This window comes from Onychomys torridus, chromosome 10, assembly GCF_903995425.1.
Source record: "Onychomys torridus chromosome 10, mOncTor1.1, whole genome shotgun sequence".
Classification (NCBI taxonomy): domain Eukaryota; kingdom Metazoa; phylum Chordata; class Mammalia; order Rodentia; family Cricetidae; genus Onychomys; species Onychomys torridus.
The window spans coordinates 42,166,927-42,189,037 of record NC_050452.1 but is presented as its reverse complement, the minus strand read 5'-3'; the positions used below and the strand labels follow the sequence as shown (position 1 = coordinate 42,189,037).

General features: G+C 42.4%; 1 protein-coding gene across 7 annotated transcripts in view; it reads right to left on the bottom strand.

Moving 5' to 3' along the window:
• Atp8a1 (ATPase phospholipid transporting 8A1) overlaps nucleotides 1-22,111 on the bottom strand; it is a 224,799-nt gene that overhangs the window by 164,052 nt on the left and 38,636 nt on the right. For all 7 annotated transcript variants that reach the window (XM_036201199.1, XM_036201202.1, XM_036201198.1 and 4 more), the window contains exons 5-6: nucleotides 19,019-19,064; nucleotides 798-838 (exon numbers count right to left, since the gene is read on the bottom strand). In XM_036201199.1, the coding sequence (XP_036057092.1) occupies nucleotides 798-838; nucleotides 19,019-19,064 (87 nt within the window). The remainder of the gene's footprint in view (nucleotides 1-797; nucleotides 839-19,018; nucleotides 19,065-22,111) is intronic.

Genomic DNA, 22,111 nt, shown 5'->3' with positions numbered 1-22,111 from the left:
TGATTGTGTGGACCTGAATGGAGTGTGAAGGAATCGGCAGTAGACAACACTTTGATTGTTCCTGCAAGTTACTGTCCTGTGAGATATTCGTCCAGTGTCTGCTGCAGGGGCCTCCAAAAGCCATCTACTGAGCCACCACGGCTATCCCTGTGGATGACTGGGGATTCCAAGTTCTGGAACTTAGTGAGCACTGACGGTCATCATTGCTTACCTTTTACATTTAAATAAGGCCTAACAAGAGCGGACACCCGGGTCACACTGCCCAAACTATGACTCCACTCACTAAACGCCGTGGCGGATGTTGGTCCAGCTAGCAGATCTACCTCTGAAGCACAAAACTGATTCCTGCTCCTTTAGAAAACGACGTTTAGTTTGAATGACCATTTTTCTTAAAAGAGTACTCATAAGTGAATGGAATGATTTCACTATGTAAATTAGAACTAAAACATGCAAATGTGAAATGTCAGGACTCGATTTTTTTTAAACTTGGACAGTAGATGATTAAAACAAAATTTACAAAACCAAGTAAATAAAATCTATGAAAAGAGTACTCAAAATATACCATAAAACGAAAATGTTCTAGACAGTACTTTCCAAAAGAATAGCCTCTTTGGAAGAGTACAGAAATGCTCAGTGCATGTAGCTAGGTGGAGACTTCACAAATTTTTATATTAATTACTAAACAGCTTCTATATTAGTGGAGTTGTTGACATTTGCCTATAATACATACAAAAATTATGTCTATAAAGTACACTTCTATGCATTTCTTCTGGAACAAAATAAAAATGAATGCATACCTTTTCCCAGTGAACAATTTCCCAAGCACCATTTCTCAAAACTGCAAAGAGAAAAGATGACAATTGAAAGAACATTTTTTTACTACCAATCATAAGCCTCTATCTAATGAAATGATATTTTAAATGAATAGCTTCTAATGCAATGACTAGCAGCAATATCACATCTTTAAAAACTAGTTGTAGCAGCAAGGATCAAACAAGGAAATAAAACCTTCCAGTTTCTATTTCAGCCCCCATAGTGATTTGCCTTTGACTTAAGGCAGCTTGATTGGAGTGGCCATATGCCTCCTCCAAGACACAGGGGAACCTGAGGGTGAAGTAGGGGTGGAGTTGGGAAAAAATTATAGAAAAGGAAAACGACTAGCCAACATCCAGTTCCTTAGGGCAACCATTACCCTCAGGTTGTGCTGCTCTACATGGGTAACTATTGTAACTGTCAATTTTTAAATCGGAATAGACAAAGACAATAAAGCAGGGACATCACATATCTCTAATTAATAAGGCTTTAATACAAAGAAGCAACAGAAAAAAACCTGTATTATTAGGTCCTTAATTATGCAAAAACGTTTCATGTTCGGCTTACTAGAAAAAGTGGAAAAAGCTATTCTGAAATGATGGGAGAAGAGTGAGCATTTTACAGAGGACTTACTGCTTCAATGCACAGTACGGTTACTCAGTATCTCTAACCCTAACCTACTCTAGGGGTGTGATGTAACGCCGAGCACACCAATGCACGCCAAACACGGAAAACTGTACACAGCAATAATGTGAGGTAACAGTACACCAGGGAAGAAAAAAAAATCAAGGTCCATTGATAAGTGACATGGACATTAAACCCTTGAGGGCAAAGGCAAGGTCTGCTTTAATCAGAAACAGCAGAGCACATACACAATGCGAAATTACAAAGTAAGCAACTTATAGCGAAAAATATACACCGTTCAGTGTCTTTTGATGTTAGAAGGGACAGAATTGGAACCCTCTAGAAAAAGTCATGGAAACAAGCCCAAAGCATTAAATAGCAAACCTAACATTAATTCCAAATCATGCTTTGAAACCAATGTTGTAATATACATTATTTTAATCTAGATATATTTCTTATATTTCCAAATTCTCTTGAAGCTGGGCTCACATCTCACTTCGTTCCTTATTTCTAATGACCTGAACCACTTCGGTCACGTGAGACATTCAGATGCTGACAGAAAAAGAAATGCAAGAATAAACACCCTGCAAGACATTTGGTGAGGTGATAACTTTATATTAAATTGGAAGGCTAAAACTAAAGCATGTCTGACATACTAGCCTTATTAAAATTCTTCTTTTTATACTACTTAAACAGATAGGGGTCAGCGATCTGAACCATACACACCCAGAATCATATCTAGTCTCTGAAACTCTAAGGCTAGCGAAGCACACCCAAACTCATCCCACAAGGAAGGTTGCTCCTTGCCAGTGTTCACGCAGTCCCAGGAGTCTAGCGGACATAGCTCACAGTAAAAGCCTGGGCTTTGGCTGTGTCTGCAGATGTTCCCTAGTGTCTTCCTCAGAATGGTTCATCACCGTGAATCAAGATTAAAGGAGTGAACATGCTGCCTTTTGCTCATAACCTAGCAGATAAAATATAAACAACTGTCCACAGGAGAGACGGCCCAGTGCTGTCCACATCGACTCTAACTAGATTAACTGATACAATGTTTGGACAAAAATACTTAGTTGAAATTTATACCCTGCAGGGCCCATTTCTTATTAAGCACATGTTTTTTTCCAAATACAAGATTTACCCCCTTTTTCTGGGCATGTGCATGTGCGTGAATGGGTGTGCATATATGTATGTTTGGGTGTGTGGGGTGCATGTGTGTGCGCGCATAGGTGAGTATGGGGGTTTGTGGTGTGTGTGTGTTTCTAGGCATCCTAACTCTGGTCCTTGTCCTTGTACACCAAGCACTTCACCCACTGAGCCATCTCCCCAAGTCCCATTTTTGTTCTTTTGTTGTTTGTTTGTTTGTCGAGACAGGGTTTCTCTGTGTAGCTTTGGTGCCTTTCCTGGATCTCACTCTGTAGACCAGGCTGGCCTCGAACTCACAGAGATCCACCTGCTTCTGCCTCCCAAGTGCTGGGATTAAAGGCATGCACCATCACCGCCTGGCTTGTTGTTTGTTTTTAAACCACTGTCTAATTATTTCAAAAACAGTAAAATCTAACATGAAAATAAAGGTGTCAGGGTATACAGAATGAACATCCTGGACCAGCACAGTAACTGGAGTTAACACATGCTTATACTTGAAAGCTGATGACAGGATGGAACTGAATAATCCCACCAAAGAAAACCAAGTGAGGGGATGGATGTGGTAATTAGGCTGATGCACTTCGTCACAACGTATGCATACAGAACTCTGTGGGTATTGTTTAGGAATGCTCCTTCCACTAAGATACTCAGATCTGCAGATGCCAACAGTCCTGTACAGAAAACAGCACAGTATTACATATAGTCCATGCACACCTTCCTAAATAATTTAAATACTTCAATTATTTAGAGTACCCAATGTAATACAAATATTATGCAAATAATTATTATATTGTATTAAGCAGGATATGATGGCAGGAGAAATGTCTGCACTCATTCAATAGAAACACAATTCCTTTAATATATATATATATTTTACCTGAGATTATTTAAATCTGTAAATACAGAGCCTGCTGATATACCAGACAAATGCAAAATGTGATACCATAAATGTATGAAATTTTGCCAAAAAATTAGAGCAATGATTATAATACGCTAAGTATTAAAGAGGAGAGTCTGAGAAGACCATAAAGCATTTTAGCTTATCTAGAAGCCGTCTCTGAAGGTCAGGCAACTTCAGCTTGAATACCGCACTGAGACCATGTGGCCATCTCCTTGTCACGAGGGTCGGCAGTCTACCACTGCATTCATGGTTTCTTGCTGTCTCACACCGGACCTGCTCCCCCCAGTTACAGTATCTGCCTCAATCATCCCTGTGAGACTTCCCTTCTCAGCTGAAGAACAACTTAAGAATGGACAGGCTGTAAGTATTCTAGTCAGTGAGCTTTGAAAATTGTGAAGACCTAGGTATCGATTACTAACAAGTCAGAGGACTCCAGAGTCTCCTGTGCTCTGCTGACACCATCCCTCTGGGCCCAGAAGCCAGGGTAAGTGGTGTGCCATAGGGAGGTCTTGTATTTCACATACACCCACCCCTCTGTATCCACAGGCTCTGTATATTCAACTAATTGTGGATAGAAAAATATTTTTAAAATACCTATGTTTGTATAGAACATTCATAGACATTTTTATCAGTATTTGCTAACCAAGGTAGATATTATTATTTTTTTCATAGTATTTATATCTAATAATGTATCACTATAATTTTAATATAAAATATTCCCACAGGCTCATGTTTTGAACAATTGATCCCAGCTGGGAATACTATATTAGAAGATGTTGGAAACATTAGGAGACAGAATCTAACTGGGGAAAGTAGTATGGTGATATTTTATTTGTACTGAAATGTGATTTTATTTTTATGTTAATAAATAAAGTTGCCTGGGGGTCAGAGCTAATAGCAAGCCATAGCAGAAGCCGGGTGGTGGTGGTGCACACCTTCAGTCCAGATCACATGACAGACAGATCTCTGTGTGTTCAAGGATACAGCCAGCATGGAGACACACACCTTTAATCTCAATACCAACCATAGAAGACCAGAAGGTCTGTATAGACAGGCCGTGACGAGGAAGTCATGTGGTTGGGTTTACAACCAATGAGAAGGCAGAACAGAAAGTCAATAAAAAGACACAGACACAGGAAGTAGGTCTCTTTCTGAGGGGAAGGACAGCACTGGCAGTGAAAGGTAAGAAAGGGTTTTTAGCTCTTAACTACTGCTAACTCTTAACTCTGCATTTGCCTCTGTGTTTCTTATTTAAAAAAGACTGTTCATCTGCAAAGTAGGTCACTGGGAATATGCCTTTGAAGGTTACACTGGGTGCCTAGTCTCCCCCCTCTCCCTGCTTTCTGTCTGCCACAAGGTACTTAGTTCTCCACCATGATACCCAGGTCCTGGGAGCCAAGTGAACATGGATTGAACCTTCTAAAACCATCAGTTCACATGAGGCTTTTTAAAAAGTGCTATTTATATCATATACTTCATTACAGTGGTGGAAAGTCACCAATAAACAGATAAGTAATCCAGGAATGGCTGAAGGTATCTAGATGATTGATTATAGGTTATATATAAATATTTAGACATTTTGTATGAACGAGCTGAGAGTCTGGGAAGCTTCCTGTCTTGGAAGGATCCTGGAACTCTTCCCTAAGTGGGTAGGGAAGGGCAAATGTACTTTGCCTCTTATTCTATGTATTTTTATATTCACTTTCTGTTCACATATGATTAAAAGACTTTTCTTTCCTTCATTATGCTAACATAGTGCTGTGATGGGCTGATGAACTCTGTCCCACCAAGCTGTTTTCATGTCTTCACGCCACCGAACACTATTGCAATTATTGCTACTTCATGAAATAATCTTTGAGTCGGTTATTCTAGGTCATCTAACCTATCCTTTTGTGATGGTAATTTGGCTGTTTTAAGTCCTTTGCCTTTTAAAAAATGATAAATGTATGAAGTTCATAAAACTTTTTCAGTTTTGTTGTTCATTTTCTTCGCTATAAGGTCATGTTGGCCTTGAACTTGAAAGCCTCCTGATACAGCTTCCTAAATGCTGAAATGGTAAGTGTTAGCCACCAGGGATGGCTGGATGGTCAATTAAGAAAAATGCATATGGATATTTTGCCTGCATGTTTGTTTATGTGCCATATGCCTGCTCAGTGCACAGAGGCCAGAGGAAGGGATTGGATCTCCTGGAACTGAAGTCACAGGTGGTAGTGAGCCACCACGTGGTTGCTGGGAATTGAACCTGGGTCTTCCGGAAGAGCAGCCAGTGTTCTTAACCACGGAACCATCTCTCCAGCCTGAATCATCAGTTCTTAAAACATAACGCACACTTACACAAACACAACAAGACAACAAAAACCCCTTCTTAAATTTGATTTGGAGTTCAGGTCTTTTAATTCATGGTTAAACAGTATCTATCCATTTACTTATGTCTCCATTAATTTCCTCCTAGATATATTTTCCAGTTTTCTGTAAATTGGCCTATCACAAGGTTTTCTGATATTTCATTTCTTTCTTTTTATAAATGATAATTTTATTTCATTGAAAATTAGTTACTGGTAATATATACAAAAGTATTAAGCTTTGGCACAATCACCTTTATTTGTCTTGGAACTGTTACATTTTCTTATTAGTTTACGTATAGTTACTTTTTAAAAATTATGATTGATGATACTTTCTAAGCAACTTAATTTTTTTTATATTAAGAATGTCATAGCACACTTTTAGATAAACTTGTTACAGTCACTGCATCATTGCTCATCTCATTTTAAAAGATAACAATTTCTCTTATTATGGACAAACATCTTTGAAAATACAGAATTGTTTAACTGATAAAAATGTCCTATAGGGCTGGAGAGATGGCTTGCAGAGGACCTGAGTGTGGATCTCAGCATCCATGTCATGCTGCCCACAATTGCTTCTAACTCCAGCTGCAGGGGATCCAATGCCCTCTTCTTGTCTCTCTAAGCACCACATGCATGAGCATAACACATGCACACACACATACACATGAAATAAAAATAAGAAAATAAATCTTCTAAAATGTCTTGTATATTTTAATTTTCTTCATCCCAAAAGGACTTGTGTGTATGAATGCCCATGTGTACGTTGTGTGCCAGTGCATGCACTTGTATGTGTGTGGGTGCATGTGCACTTGTGTGTGTGGGGGTGCACGTGCACTTGTATGTGTGGGGGTGCATGTGCACTTGTGTGTGTGTGGGTGCACATGCACTTGTGTGTGTGGGGGTGCATGTGCACTTGTATGTGTGTGGGTGCATGTGCACTTGTGTGTGTGTGGGTGCATGTGCACTTGTGTGTGTGTGGGTGCATGTGCACTTGTGTGTGTGGGAGTGCATGTGCACTAGTATGTGCATGGGTGCATGTGCACTTGTGTGTGTGTGGGTGCATGTGCACTTGTGTGTGTGTGGGTACATGTGCACTTGTATGTGTGTGGGGTGCATGTGCACTTGTGTGCGTGGGTGCATGTGCACTTGTATGTGTGTGGGTGCATGTGCACTTGTATATGTGTGGGTGCATGTGCACTTTGTGTGTGGGTGCATGTGCACTTGTATGTGTGTGGGTGCATGTGCACTTGTGTGTGTGGGAGTGCATGTGCACTTGTGTGTGTGTGGGTGCATGTGCACTTACTTATATGTTTATGGAGGTAAGAAGTTGATGTCAGGCATTTCCCCAAAGTGCTCCCCATCTTTTCTTTTAGAGACAAGGTCTATCACTGAACCAGATGCTCTCTGAATGGATAGACTGCCTGGCCAGCGAACTCCAGGGATCTGCCTGTCTCTGCCTACCCCATGCTAAGGTTATAGCCAGTCATTGCTCTAACTGGTATTTTGTTCCTTTAAATAGACATGGGGATCCGAGTTCAGGTCACGATGGTCCTCGTGCTTGTATGACAGAAATCTTACCAACAGAGCCCATCTGCCTCGTCTCCATAAGAGACCTTTTATGACATAGCTGCTGTTGGCTTCCCATCTTCACTTCTTGCCCTTCCCTTCACACCCTCCCTGTGCTCTCTGCAGTCAAAGCACCGTGCTCTTTCCTGGCTCCTTTGTGCATGACTCTGTGACTGGAGCACTCCTCCATCCCCATCAGGTTAACCTCCCTGTCTTCATCCCAGCTTTCATACAACGTTCTCAGGGAACTTCTGTGGATACTTGGTCCTTTATCACTATCCCAAGACTAAATAAGCTCCGTTTCCTTTAGAGCACAGATCCCAGTCTTACTGAGATATGTAGTTGGGGAGGGGCTGTTTCCTCCCCAGAAGGTAAGAGCCATCAAAGTGGTAACCCCCTCTATTCTGCTCACTCTAGTATGTCCAGGGTTACAACACTGCCACATGAAAGTACCTGCTAAGTACTTGCTGGATGGAATGCTGCGGTCACTGGTGTTCCCTTGTCTTTGGGATCAGAAGAAGTCAGAACAGTAGTTACACAGATGTATTGATGATAGAACCCCACTCCCTAGTAAACGTCATATTAAAAATAAGATGCACAGACCATTTAATATACAGTTGCACAGGAAACTACTTTAGCTGTTTCTCAAAAAGTTAAACACATAATTACCACTGGACCCTGAAATCCCACTCCTGGGTATGTAGCCCTGAGAGAAGAAAGTTATTTCACAGACAGCTTGTGCATGAGAGTTCTCTGCGGCATTATTTTTATATTGACCCCAAAGTAGAAATCACCTAGAAGTGCATCAACTGCTGTCCAGATGAGCACAACATGGACTATCCGTTTAATAGTATGCTACATGTCACAGAAAGGAATGGATAGCTAAGATGATGTGGATGGGCCCTAAAGACATGCCATGTGAAAGACAGCAGGTAAACAGGGCCACAGACTGTATGATCACACTTATATAAAGTACCTAGAATAGACAAATCCATGGAGACAGAATGCAGATTAGCGGTTGCCAGGCTCAAAGAACAGGACAGCAGGGGCTGGCCACTCACTCAAGTGCCTGGGTTTCTTTAGGGAGTTCTGAAAATGTGGTGTGGTGGGTGCACAATCTCCCTGGATCATCTGAGGCCCCAGGGTTGCCCACTTTAAGATGGGGATGATTTTGGCAGGCAAGTGATAAACTGAATAAAAATAGCCACACAAATATGCAATGAGCTACTTGCTTAAAATAGATTTCTCAGTTTTGTAAGTTGCTAAAAAGATTCCCACGGCATGCATTTGAAAGTGTTATGTAACAGGAGATGAAGTAACACACTCCGTCCTCTGATGTCAGCACGAGGCCAACCCTCCAGTTCTGCCCCCTGAGCCAGTGTGCTTGAATGGGTGCCACTTGAGCATATGTCTGCTGCTTCACGTGTGAAAATAGCCCCGGCCCACTCTTCTGGTTCAGCAGAACAAGTGTCCAACAGGCTTCTAGCGTGGTCTTCCAGGTCTGCTGCCCGACTCCTGCCCTGAGCCTGCTCACTTCCTTCCAACCTTGCTTTAACCATCACTTTCAACAACTGATCTCACTGGGATCTCTGCTTCCACCCAATGGCAGCAATGTTACATTCTCTCCACACCAATGTTTCCTGTGGGTTTACTACTGAAGAGGTAATTAGAAAATACGGTATAGATGACTGCAAAAATTTACACACCTAAGAAAGCTAAAAATATGGTGCTAGCCAATGACACTTTATCCCCCACTCTCCTCCCTCTGTATTTTTTTTTTAATTATTACATTAACTTTTATGTGTATGTGTACCTGTGTCATGGCACTTGTGTGGAGATCGGGGGACAACTTATGAGAGTTGGCTCTCTCTTTCCACCATGCCTGCCCTGTGTATTGAACTCAGTACTCAGGTTTGGTGGTAAGCACCTTACCCACTGAACCATCCTCCCTTTTTTCTTTTGGAGACAGGGTCTCACTCACGATACAACCTGGGCTGAGCTGAAACTTGCTATGTAGACCAGGCTGACCTTGAACTCAGATCTGCTGGCTTTGCTTCCAGACTTCTGGGATTAAATGCAGGTGCCACCTTGCCCAGCCTCAGTTGTTGTTGTTTTTACAGACAGAATTTCATGTAGGGTAGGCTAAACTTGAAGTTGTTACAAGCGGGAGCTGGCCTTAAACGTTTCATCCTTTTGCCTCTACCTCCGAAGTACTGGGATTGGTCATGAACCACCATGTTTGGCTATCAGTGACAGATTTCACTAATTAGAAATCAACTTGTAGCAAGATGAACAGATTCACCAAGGCAGTTTCTCCTCACCTCAGCACTACACTCATGTGCCTTCGAACCTGAAGACATACTTGCTTTCATAAAAAAATAAAAAAATACAAATTTCTCCACAACTAGATTTTACACTTGATAAGGATATTAAGGTTAAAACACAGAGCCAACTGGCTTTTGACCAATACTGCATAGTATGGCTGTGTGAATGGCAATAGTTTAGGGAGCAAAGCAGAGGGCCAATAAGATGGTTCAGTGGGTAAGGGACTCACCACAAAACTCAAGCACCTGAGTTCAATCCACATAGACCATGCTCACACAGGTCTCTAATTGTGGGAGAGGATGTGCTGCTATACAAAAGGGAAGGCCAGGAAAGTACCAGGAGCCTCAGAGATGCCTAGGCACAGCTTCCCAGAGTACCTGTCATTGTACTAAAACATGGGTTTTGAACTTCCTTGATAGATACAAAAACCTTGGTTCCAGGGAAGCCTGGGTAGAAGTTTCCACAGTTTACATTCACTAGTTGATCAAGTCAGACCACAACTGGTTAAATGAGGTAAGTTGTCAGTCTCTATACAGCCTTCAACTGATACATTTAAAAAAAAAAAAGTCCTATCTACTAATTTCACCTTGAAAACACAGAAGTCAGTGCATACCTTTCCCTAGTGAACGATTTCCCAAGCACCATTTCTCAAGCTGCTCTACAGTACAGGGAATAGGAGGTTCCAATGGTAACTAGCGCATGCCAATCATTAGTCCATCCTGCCATGATCTAGGTCAAGGCTCAGACTCACACTGCCAGGTGCTCCCGAGACAATACACTATCACAACACAGTCGACAACTCCCCTGAAATGAAATTCTGGCTTCCTCTTCGTCTATGTCACGGCCAGGCAACACTGAACTACATCTGCACGAGTGTATCCTACAGGAGCAAGGCCCATGGGGTGCACTGCTGACTCCCATGTAGTTAGTCTGTTTCTACTGTTTATCCAACACAGCCAGACTTCAGCCTCAGGCACCCAGGGCAGTTCACACTCACCAGCAACCAGTGAAGTTTCATTGCACTGACCATGACCCTGAGAAGGCATAAACCACTTCAACGGTGTCAGTGTGGTAAACACTTGTTTATTCCAGAGTCTGCAGGGGCTTGGATTAATCAGTTCGTCTATTACCGTTAAGTCTCAGTGCTAGGTTAGGGGCCTACCCAAACAGTATGTCCTGAATTTGCAGCAGGACCCTGCTCTTCAACACTAGTTCCATGGGTCTCCAGTCCTAGGAGACCAGACAGACATGAGGACATTTCCCCCACCCTTCCTCCCATCTCTTCTGCCCCCGACATATGAAGGACAGAAATGAAACACACAGCCTGCTGCTACACAGATCTTCAGCTCTGAGAACAGTACAGAATATGAAGTTAAAAACTATCAGCCACGACATGGAAGTGTTTAAGGAAATCAAGGCTTGAGCACCAGCCAAGGACACCTGTCAGTCATAGTTCACTGCTGTCTTTCTTTTGGTTCCTACCATGTAACCCTTAGAACAATTAAAACAAGCACCATCACATGCCGTGTGCTGGCACGGGAGCCGGGAACTTAGTTATCTTTCATCGGCAGCCTCCTCTACCTCCTTCCAAGCAGGAAATACTGCGGGGCCCTTTGCCAAGGCTCTAGTTTTGTTGGACCAAAGGTAACAGCACTCCCACACTCCCACTCTGCCTCCCTTGGAGATTACGAAGGAGTGTGAGCCTGAGGGAGGAAGGAATCCTGGACGGCTGCTAGGTGCTTTGACAGCTCATTCTGAGACATGAGACTCCTCCACCTCTCTCTTGTGCCATCCAAACACACCTGCTACAGTTTCCACACAACCTAATTAGTGTGACAGCATGCACACAGGAGGGCTCAGATGTTAAACAAACACTTCAGAGGAGCCTGCTTTTACCTAGCGCTATAGTGGCCGGCAGCTCTGTTACAGTGGGTTTTTCTTCTGTGAAAGGTAAACATTCTGTTAGAGTACCTGGGCCCTTGCTCATCCAAGGCCTGGAGGAGGAGTCAGACAAAAAGCATTGCAGCCTGGCACTTTTACGTGCTCACAGCTTCCAAGAGAGAGGATGCCACCCACCTTCTCAATTAAAGAGATGTGTCACTAGGGATGTCTCTGGAAGTCACTGGCCACCCTGCCCTGGGCAGTCAATCACTTCCTAAGGTAGGTGGAGAGAAGCAGATCTTTCTAAACTGTATCACAGAGAGTGAAGTAGAAAACACACACACACACACACACACACACACACACACACACACACACACACACACACTGGAAAGGTAAGTGTGTTTTATTTCCTCTCTGGAAGTAAGCCTGTTTTAGGTATGGTGAAGGTCAAGTGTGCAGCCAAGACTCTAGACCGTAGTAAATAAAAGAATCCAATACACTCATATGGAAGCACCATCCACTCACCTAACACACTCTAAGGACAGAAGCATCTAAGGCAGAAGCATCATTGTGCCTAGAATGATATAACACGTAAGTGTTTTGTGTAAAGTTGCCTAAAAAAAAAAAAATTAAGTCACTACCTTTGTGCTCAGAACGTTTTCTTCTAGTGACAGGAAGGACAAAGGGCACTTCCTCAGTTGATGCCTTTTGAATAGATGGTTCACACTGGCATCAAGGTGGCTGGAAGCATTTCTGTAAACTCAGCTGAAATATTTTAAAGTGGACCCAGAAGTATGTCCCCTCACCAGTATCCCCAGTAGCTCTGAAAATATCTTGAAAGAGAAATTCTGGGATCCCATGCCAGGTGTCCAGGAACTCTAGGCAATTCTAGGAATCAGCATTTAAAGAGCCCTCTGAGGGATTCAGAGGCACAATCCAACCTGAGACACTTTCAGAGCAAATGTTCTGAGAAGTGATGGGCCAAGAGCACAGGCCAGCAATCTCTTATTCCTAATACCCCATTCACGGTTTCCTTCACTGCACTGAGAAATTTCTTCCAAGAAAACTCTCCTTACCTGGCCTCACCAGCCAATCACAGCTCAATTCCTTGGCTTTCGTTGTCAAAGACCCTCAACTACTGTCCGGTTGAAAACTGAGATAGATTTAGTTCGGAGCTGTGAAGCCCTGCTCCTTCTGAGATGCTGGGTGGGCTGGCTGTCTCTGGCCTGGCTGTCGTTAAAGTCAGCACTAGACGTTGCCAGGGTTTCCTCTCCCACCTCCAGCCCAAGGTGAATCACACCACCTTGTTTTCCTTATGTCCTCCTAACTGCCACCCTTGCTCCCATCCCTAATCAATAAAAAACCAAGACCGTCTGTACCTTGCCTTGCCCTCGACAGCTGTCAGTGTCTTTTAAAGTCATACTGACAATATATTCATGCTCTTCAACAATACCTATCAAACTTCTTACCAAGGTTTGCAAAAGCCTCTTAAGCATGAACCCAACTTGACCCCGTCCATGCTGTTGTTGCTCCCCCAACATGCATCTCTGCCATTGTCAAAATGGACCATTTGCTCTTTCCAGGCCGTTATCTCGCATCCGCCCACAATCCACAGAGCTGCCCATGGTAGCCCTCCAGCCTCAGCTAGCATCCTAAGCTCTCTCTCTGCTCAGCACTCTAACACTCATCCACTGTGAACCTCCCAAACCCCATTTATGAACCCCACTTCTCTCATTTGGCCCTCAAAACTCTCTCTGGCTTGTATATCCACCTTCATTTTCTCTTTCCTCCCTTACTATACTGTCCTGTGGGGCAGGAATGAAGACTGCTATTGTATTTTAGAGTAGGTCTTAACACAGGGGAGGGGCTCAATACAGATCAACTAGAGGGAAATAATAAATATCCTTTATTTGAACCACACCTGTTTTCCCCAGGAAATCTGGACATGCAATTCCTTTGTGTTTGTCTAAGACAGGTGGCCAGATGTGCCTACCAGTGTAATGCTGTGGGTTTTTTTTTTTTTTTTTAAGTAAGGGAAGGAAGAAAGGAAGGAAGAAAGAAAGAGAGAAAGAAAAAGGAAAGAAGAAAGGAAGGAAGGAAGGAAGGAAGGAAGGAAGGAAGGAAGAAAGAAGGAAAGAAAGACAGAAAAAGGAAGGAAGGAAAGGAAGGAAGGAAGAAAGAAAGAAAGAAAAAGGAAAGAAGGAAGGAAGAAAAGAAAGACAAGTTGGGGGGGGTCTGCACATACAGGAAGGAACGCCAAGAGCAAGGAAAATAGCAACTCTGAAATCAGACCCCTCACGATTGAACTGTGCTCCTAAATTTCCTCAGTGGGTTTTGTTTCTCTGTGTACATTTTTGATTTATGGGAGACATGAAACACAATCCGGGCTGCATTTCTACACGAATAAATACCACCTCCCTACCCAGAGTTCTAGTGGAGGACTTCCAATGGGCTCCGTTTACACTCTCCTAAGACATTCAAGATGATCGGAAGATATTACCAATCTTCGAGCTGTCTGAAGTTATTCAGGCTATCCACAGGCATCACTTTCAGCCGCAGGACAGAGTACCATCTAAGAACTGTATACAGAGAAGCTGATGTCTACATGGCAAGATGCATGTTCAGGCTCACGGGATGGGTCATATGTGGGGAGGCCGCAGTGAGACAGAAGGTACTGCTCCGCTTTTCAACAGGCCAGTGAATCGGTGCTATTTTAAGTCCAGCCCTGAAGTGAACTGAAGCAGATGGACTCTGCCCTGTTAGTGGGTCACTTCAGATTGAATTACCCAAACAACAAACACCTCAATGCCTTCTCTGGAGAGCACTTTAAAAGTCAAGTTGTTTCCAGCAGGAGGTAAGCAACTACCAACTGCAGGCACCCCAGGACCTTGCTAGCGCTCTTGACAATGCGCCAGAAAAGACCAGGTAGCACACACTAAGGAGGAAATTTTAGGTGGGGGTCAGTTAGTCTGTGATGTTTACAGTGTGCCTAAGCTAGAGGGGCCGGAGAAACGGCTCATCAGTTGAGAGTACTTGTTGCTCTTGGAAGGATCTGGGTTGGTGGTCTATAACCATCCCAACTTCAGTTCCAGGGAATCAAATGCCCTCTTCTGACCTCCACAGACACCAGGCACACACATGGTGCACATACTCACAAACGGGCAACACATTCATATATATACAATAAAATAAATCTTTAAAAAGCCAGTGTGCCAACATTACAAGGATTTCATGTTGCCTTTTCTACAAAGTTAAATTGCAGAGAAAGTTCATCAAACAGAGACATATTTTCTACAACATACCTACTACCATAGTAAGAGAAGGTATTCTGAAAACTAACTCTAGTAACATTGGCTTCCATCCAATGACAGAACCAAGCCAGGTGGTCAGCAGGTGGCTCTGTTTCCCACACTTCGCTTGCTGGACATATACACAGCATCCTTTATTAAGGAGTATGTCCAAACCTGGGGTTTTAAAACAGCACGTCTATTCATTAGGAACTTATAAATTACCCCAACTGCTTTAGTCTGTATCCAAGCTCCATCTTCCCCCAGTCCTCCATGCCATGATTGTACATAAGGCACTCATTTTACTTGAAATTCTCACAGCATCCCATAGAAAATGGAAGGACAGTTTTACAATTTAAAGAGCGAATGAGCAGAACCAGCACAATAAATTCACGTGGGGATTGGATTCAATGAACATATCACAGTAACAATGACAAGTATATAGACTACAGAGGTAAGCTTGGCGAAAACAACCCAGTTCAGGAAGACAGGGAGAGACTGTGTGTGTGTGTGTGTGTGTGTGTGTGTGTGTGTGTGTGTGTGCTTGTGTGTGTGTGCAGGGAAAACTGAGGCTGAAAGAAGAAGAAATCAGAGGAAGTAGAGGTGAATTTAGACGTAAGGAAAACCGAGGCAGTCAAGTATGACCATGGGCTTTGAAAGTGATAAATGGGTACTGTGTTCATGGGAAGTAAAGCTAGGGCAATGCTGCTGATGAAATGCCTGACAGCGAAGTTAAGGATGTGTGAGAGCTCCCACTATGTTAATATTTGGTCCATGCCGATACAGTACCAGAACAGTGATAGAGATATGTACGTATGTATGTTTGTACATGTGTATGTGTGTGTGTATAAATATATAAAATTTACTGCTTTTCATCTTATTCTCACCCCAGATCACAAATTCTCAAGAAAGCCCCTTGCACTCCCAGTCTCTCTGCTCTCCCTTTGTTATCTATAGTCAAGTATTCTTCTAGAGAATGGACACACACACACACACACACACACACACTCGCACACATGCATGCACACGCGCACACACAAATCCAGAGGCGAGTGAGTACAGCGCCTGCTGAAACAGGACCCTAGGCTGGAAGCTACTGGAAATGTAGAGGCAAGCAGGAGATGGGTCTGTCCTCTGCAGTGCCCCCATCTCCTCTGTACAAATCACTGCCACAGCAGCACACAGATACAAAGAAACGCAGCCACCACTGTTTGGCGAGGATGGGCCACAAAGCTCACCTGAACTCATGTGTACCTGGATCTGTTAGCATCAATATATGCCCTGCCCCTTCTCTGCAACTAAGTTCTTGGAAAATAATATATAACTTACATTAGCCAGATCACTAAGCCATCTGCTTAACCAACATATGGATCTCTAAGGCAAAAAGTGGCATTTCTCCAAAAAATATTGAGGACAAACTTAAATGTAAAGCCTAGTTGTAAAGTTCTGAGTTGGAGCCAAGGTCCATAATTTAGTTGGTAAAAATGAGGTGACAGACAGGCACCAATCCATAGCCAAGTGGCTAAAGATGTTGGAAATAAATGATGATGTTTTTGTTTCTGAAGTCTCTAGGGATGACTAGAATGGCAGAGTTGGGGAGGCTTTCTAGTGTCTTAACACAAAATCCGAGAGAACATTCCTTTGAGTAGGAATACCCAAGAGTGAATTGGCATTGGAGTAAAAGGCATCCTCTCATGCATTATGCCGTCTTGGCAAACATTTAGAAAATCTAAGCTTAATACTTTTTAAATCTCTGTCAAAATTAATTACCTGTCATAAATATCCTCCTCCCCATCCCACACACCGACCACTGCCTTGGTTCAGGAAAGCAAATCGAATTTCACTCAGCTCTAATGACAGCAGATGGCTCTCATATTAAGTAATTTGAGTTATCTGACAGCAGACAGCATCCTGTTCAAACAGTTTTGTTATATCCCATCATCTGCCAAGCCAGGAGTAGCAGTGCTCCAAACCAGGCAGAGGTTAGCCAATCACCCAGGAAACAACTTCAAGCATGAACTTCATTTCTTGGATACAAGATTTCCAAGTATTCTGCTGACTAACCTGGTTTCTGTAGCCAACTCCTTATATTTCATTTTCTAAGTGATTCTCATTTATACTTAGTGGGGAAGATGGAGACATAATCCTGCAACCCCATACAGAGGATGGGAGGATGCAGGGAGAATCCACAAAGAATGTTCTTCCCAAAGGGAACATTTTGGGAAGTGGGGATGTAAGAAATCAGCGTCCCTCAGGCAGAAGGTATGCTGACCAAAAGTCATACCATTATGACAGCGGTCCTTCAAAGCTTGCAAAAGACTACAGTTTCGATGCAAAGGGGCGAAAAGTACTTGCATAGTTGTGCTCCAAAAGCGTCCCCTAACTATTCTACACGACGTGATCACAAAGGTAAGAGCTGCACATTGTCACCAGCACCCCAAACATTAGATATCCCCCTTCCATCTTGGGATTGCCCTTTGCAGTGAAACTCCTGGAGCAGCTTTGTGTCCCTCTCCTGTGGTCCTTTCTGCTCTCCATCCTGACCCTACATGTTCGCTCGGCTTCTTTCTTCACTCATAAATCTTAGCCATAGCTACTGAGAACACACAAGGAAAGTTGGAGTCTCCTTTGCCTGGCATTTGAGGTCTCATAAAATATGACGAGCCCATCCTATAAATCATGTGTCTGTTTTCCTCGGCTGTGGATCTTCTTTGGACACCTGATACTCTAATAATAGCTCAGTCCAGCAACCCAGCAGCTGTCTTTCTTCCTTCTCAGACTGTCTTCTCTTCCCCTTTCCCACTCAACTCACAGGCAAAACATCATCCCTACATCTCTCCGCTCATCCACAGTCACCCCCAAATCCCAGATCTAGCCCAGGATTTTCTTTCTTTTTGGGTTTCAATGGCATTGGACACGGAAACCACTATTTGCCACAACAATCTAATGGGTCACTGAGGCCGCATAGCCCAATCCTTCATCTTCTACCCAAATCTCTAATATTGTACTACGCATGCTCTTTTTTCACATGTACTTAGCCTGACAAATAGGCTGCAAGCTCTTCAAAGCTCAAATTCTCATTTGACCTTCTCTTATATTTCAGTAGATACTCTAAATATTTTAGGCTAATAAATACACCCTCCTCAACTATATAAAATATGTAGCAGATGAAGCCTTTGGTAGGAAGTGATGAGAAGCTGGGAATGAATTCCCATAGGGCAGTGGTTATCAACCTTCCTAATGCTGTGACCCTTTAATATAGTTACTCATGGTGTGGTGACTCCCAACCATAAAATTGTTTCATTGTTACTTCATGACTGCAATTTTGTTACTGTTATGAATGGTAATGTTATCTGATAAACAGCCCCCCAGAGGGGTTGCGACCCACAGGTTGAGAACTCCTGCCACAAGGCTTCCCCATAGGAGCAGAAGTAAATACTGTTTAACGGCTAGCTGATGCTGGAATATACCCGATTCCCTTCACCAGAGAACTGCAGAGAGAGAGAAAGGAGTCTCTCCGTGGAAGCAAGCTCAGGAATAGCATAAGATGTCTGCTTTTAAGTTCTAGGGACTTCTTAAAAACATGAGAGACAGGGTCTTTTTTGCCTTTGTTGAAGGTCATTTTGGTTTGGTCTAAAGGCCTTGTGAAAACACTATGCACATTCAGAAGCTGGCCTGGTTTTAACCATGGGCTTTTATTTCGACGGCTAATTTCATCTGCCCGTGTGGAATAACTCAGAGTGATTTTCAAACCAGTAACAAAATTTCAGATAATTTTCTATTATTTCTTTCTACAGCCAACACTGTTCACAAATAAAGTCAAGGCATTTTATAGTTTTTAACACTGTGAAAATGCTGTAGACCGTTTAAACGATATATTCAGAAGCATATAGCTAGGAAGCACCTAAATATATTAAAATGTGACTTTTTTAAAAAATTTCATTCCTGTGGTTTTAAGTGCTGTGCTAATAATTGCTAATAAAGTAAGAAGGAATCTTATCTGGGACAGAAAGTATTTCAATACAATATAAATACAGTATTCTCAACTGAATCATATGTAAGTAATGAGTTTGAGGTTATGACAGTGAGAACAGATGGTAAACACAAGAAAAAAGACATAGAGGTCTTACCTTGTGTCTGTTTCTTGTTCACAGCATTATCAGCTTTGTGTCGTTTCTAAAGTTCAGAACAAAACAAAACAAAACCTCAGTGAAAAAATGAACGAGTTTGGTAGCATAAAAAGGTATTCACGACCAACAAAGGCCACTTCACTTATGTTCTCCAGGTTTTTCTCTTTCTACACTCATTGAAGGGGGTGGGTGGTGGGTGGTGGGTGGGGGGGTGTTAGACCACTCACAGCTTCATCATACAGTGCTCCTCCCTGGCAGCACAGGCTTGGGATCCCCAGAAAGTTCTTAAATAGCAAATAGGTAGAACAATATTTTAGTGTTACCAGAAAAAAAAATGAAGCCAAAGTCTGATTTAGTCTATTGCTTAAATAACTCACAGAGAAGACTACCCAAGAGAATTATCTATAATAACTACCATTTAATAATGGGATTGAAGTATTTTCAGCTTTTTGTGAAACTCATTATCTGCATACATCCTCCATAATTTGAAGACGGGCTGATGTCTTTCAACAACTAGAAACAAGCACATCCATCCCTTTTAATCCAAGTTCTTGTCTTCACTGCTCCACAGGACCCCCATGTGCCACCAGATGCCACCGAGTAATAGATCCTATTCTTCTTCCTCCCCGAAGCACCCGTGAAATTAAACGGTGAGCAGGCGATTTTTAAGTTGAGGCAGGTGAGGGTGAAGAGTCACATAAACCAAGATTTTAGAAGAGGAAGAAAAAGAAACAGAAGGCCAGAGGAAAGGTGAGAAGCTCATGGCCAGCAGCCACTCTCGGGACCACTATGTCCTCTGTAGTTCAACTGCGGCTCTCCTGCAGCTTCTGTCTAAACACCCAGACTCAGGCAACAAGGCAGCAAAGTGTTGAGTGTAACGAATCCTTTGCTCAAAGATCCTATCTTAGAAAGCCAAAGCTTGCACTTACATGTGAGAACTAAGAACAAATGCCACAAGAGTCTTAAGTTTTCCATTTGAAGAAGCTTAGTGAAAAAAGTTTTCCAAGAGAAACGTGTGAAGTCAGCCCTCCTCGGAGCCACCACTGTATTGGAGACGGTGGAGTAAGAGCTGACAGTGTAGACTCAGGGCATCAAAGTATGAACTGAACTGTGCAACCTACAAACAGCACTGAAGTCCCGCTGTGAGGAAACATAATTCTTACGTATCTACACCGCAAGTCTTTCTCAGTGCAAACTACCCACAATAAATGTGTAATGGTGAAGCCATCTCATGGGAATATCATTGCTTCCAAAAGAAAGTATAATTTGCTAGAGGAGTATTTGAAATAAAAAATTTAAATCTTTTTGTATTTATGTTAACAACAGAAAAATACAATTGTAAAGTTCCAAATAATTTTCTGTTGCTGTTTCTTTCTTAATAAAGATTACAAGAAAATTTGAAAGTGATCCAAAGTAAGTTTGGTCCAAGAATTTCTAAGTCCAAGGTAAATTTAGATAGTAAAAGGTATACAAATGCTTCCCCCAGACACATCTATGAGAGACAATGGTAAATGATGGAGATATAAGCTAATTAATGAAGCATTTCGTATCAAACAAGAAATGAAACTTGAAACTAAAGTGGCCTTGGACATTAGTTTCCACCTACAAAAAATTCTTACATCAGAGCCTCTCTGTCCCCAACCACCCCCACCTAATAAATTAGGTCAGTGTCCAGCTTCTAACTTTCCAAATACAATGAGTTTACGTTTGTATGATGAAGATACCATTATTCCTTCTAAAACTAAGAGCTCACAAATAAAGTCACTCTCTGATTTCAAATGCTACTGTCTTATTATCAAAATTCATTCAATATCACTGAGAGGTGGTGAGATGTTTATTATTTTCCATTTTGGATAGAAAATTCACCAATAAATGGTATCATATGAACAGTGTTATGAATTTTAGGACACTTAAGTGTACAATGCTGATTTTTTAAAAAATTTAATTCCCCTGACAAGACTGAAATGGCAAGTTAAATTCCACTTAGAGGAAAGGAAGCTGTCTTGGCGAGGTCCTATAATGTGTCTTGAGAAAGTGATGCCCTCAGACTCCTTGACCGGGAAACCCTGTTCTCCTGGGCATTGTTTCCAGCGTGCACTTGGTCTCTTCTTCAGAGATGAGGGTGATCAAGGTTTTGTTCCAGCCCTTTCTCACTCCTACATCCTTTACTTAGCTCAACTCCTTCACACCAAGCCCCCGTCACTGGGCCTGTCTACATCCTCACAGTATAAGGATCCCATCCCTCACATATCCCACCACCACCCCCCAACCCGCGCACACGCACGCGCTCTCTGTCTCTATCTGTATCTCTCTGCTTCAAAGGGGCTATACTGTGTCCATGCTGTAATCTGTTACCTTAGCCAAGACACGGAACCATGAGCTCACGTATACTTGTTCTTACAAATCAGAAACTTAAAGCCACCTTGAACTTTCTTTTCCCTGTCACTTTATCTAGCACCCTCTTTCTTTGCTAATTAATTATTTACTAAACACCCACCTAGTTCTTATACTGGATGTTCAGCTCCACCCAGACTTCTTTTACTCAGTAGCTTGTTTGTCAGATAATTGGTATCTGCATCCCGTAGCTTTGAATAAGTGTTCATTTTGCAAAGAATGAAACCTACTAATGTTTAATACTTTTCTGCTAAAAAAACACCAAAAGAGTGTTTTTATGGTTCTGAATACCAACTTAACAGACAACTCTAAGATATAAGACATAATTAGTCCTCACAAACATCTAGTTCTATACTTCATGGATATGAAGACAGTATCTCTTCATCACCCCATTAGTTCTAACACCTGCACACAGTGTTGTAATCAACGTAAACACTGATGGCCCAAGCACTTGAGAAGTGCCATGGCTATTTCCTCCATCCTTCTATGCTACAACAAACCCTACCATTCTACCCGGCAGAGATTTAATTCAGTATGCATCCCCAAGTGACCACATGGAACAAGGGTACTCTCTCCCTGTCTCTGGGGACCACCTCTCTCATAGCCTTTCAGTAAATAGATAACAGGCATATATATTAGGCCACTGGCATACTGAATATGATTAACAACATGACAAGGATTAAACACATCCTAATTTAT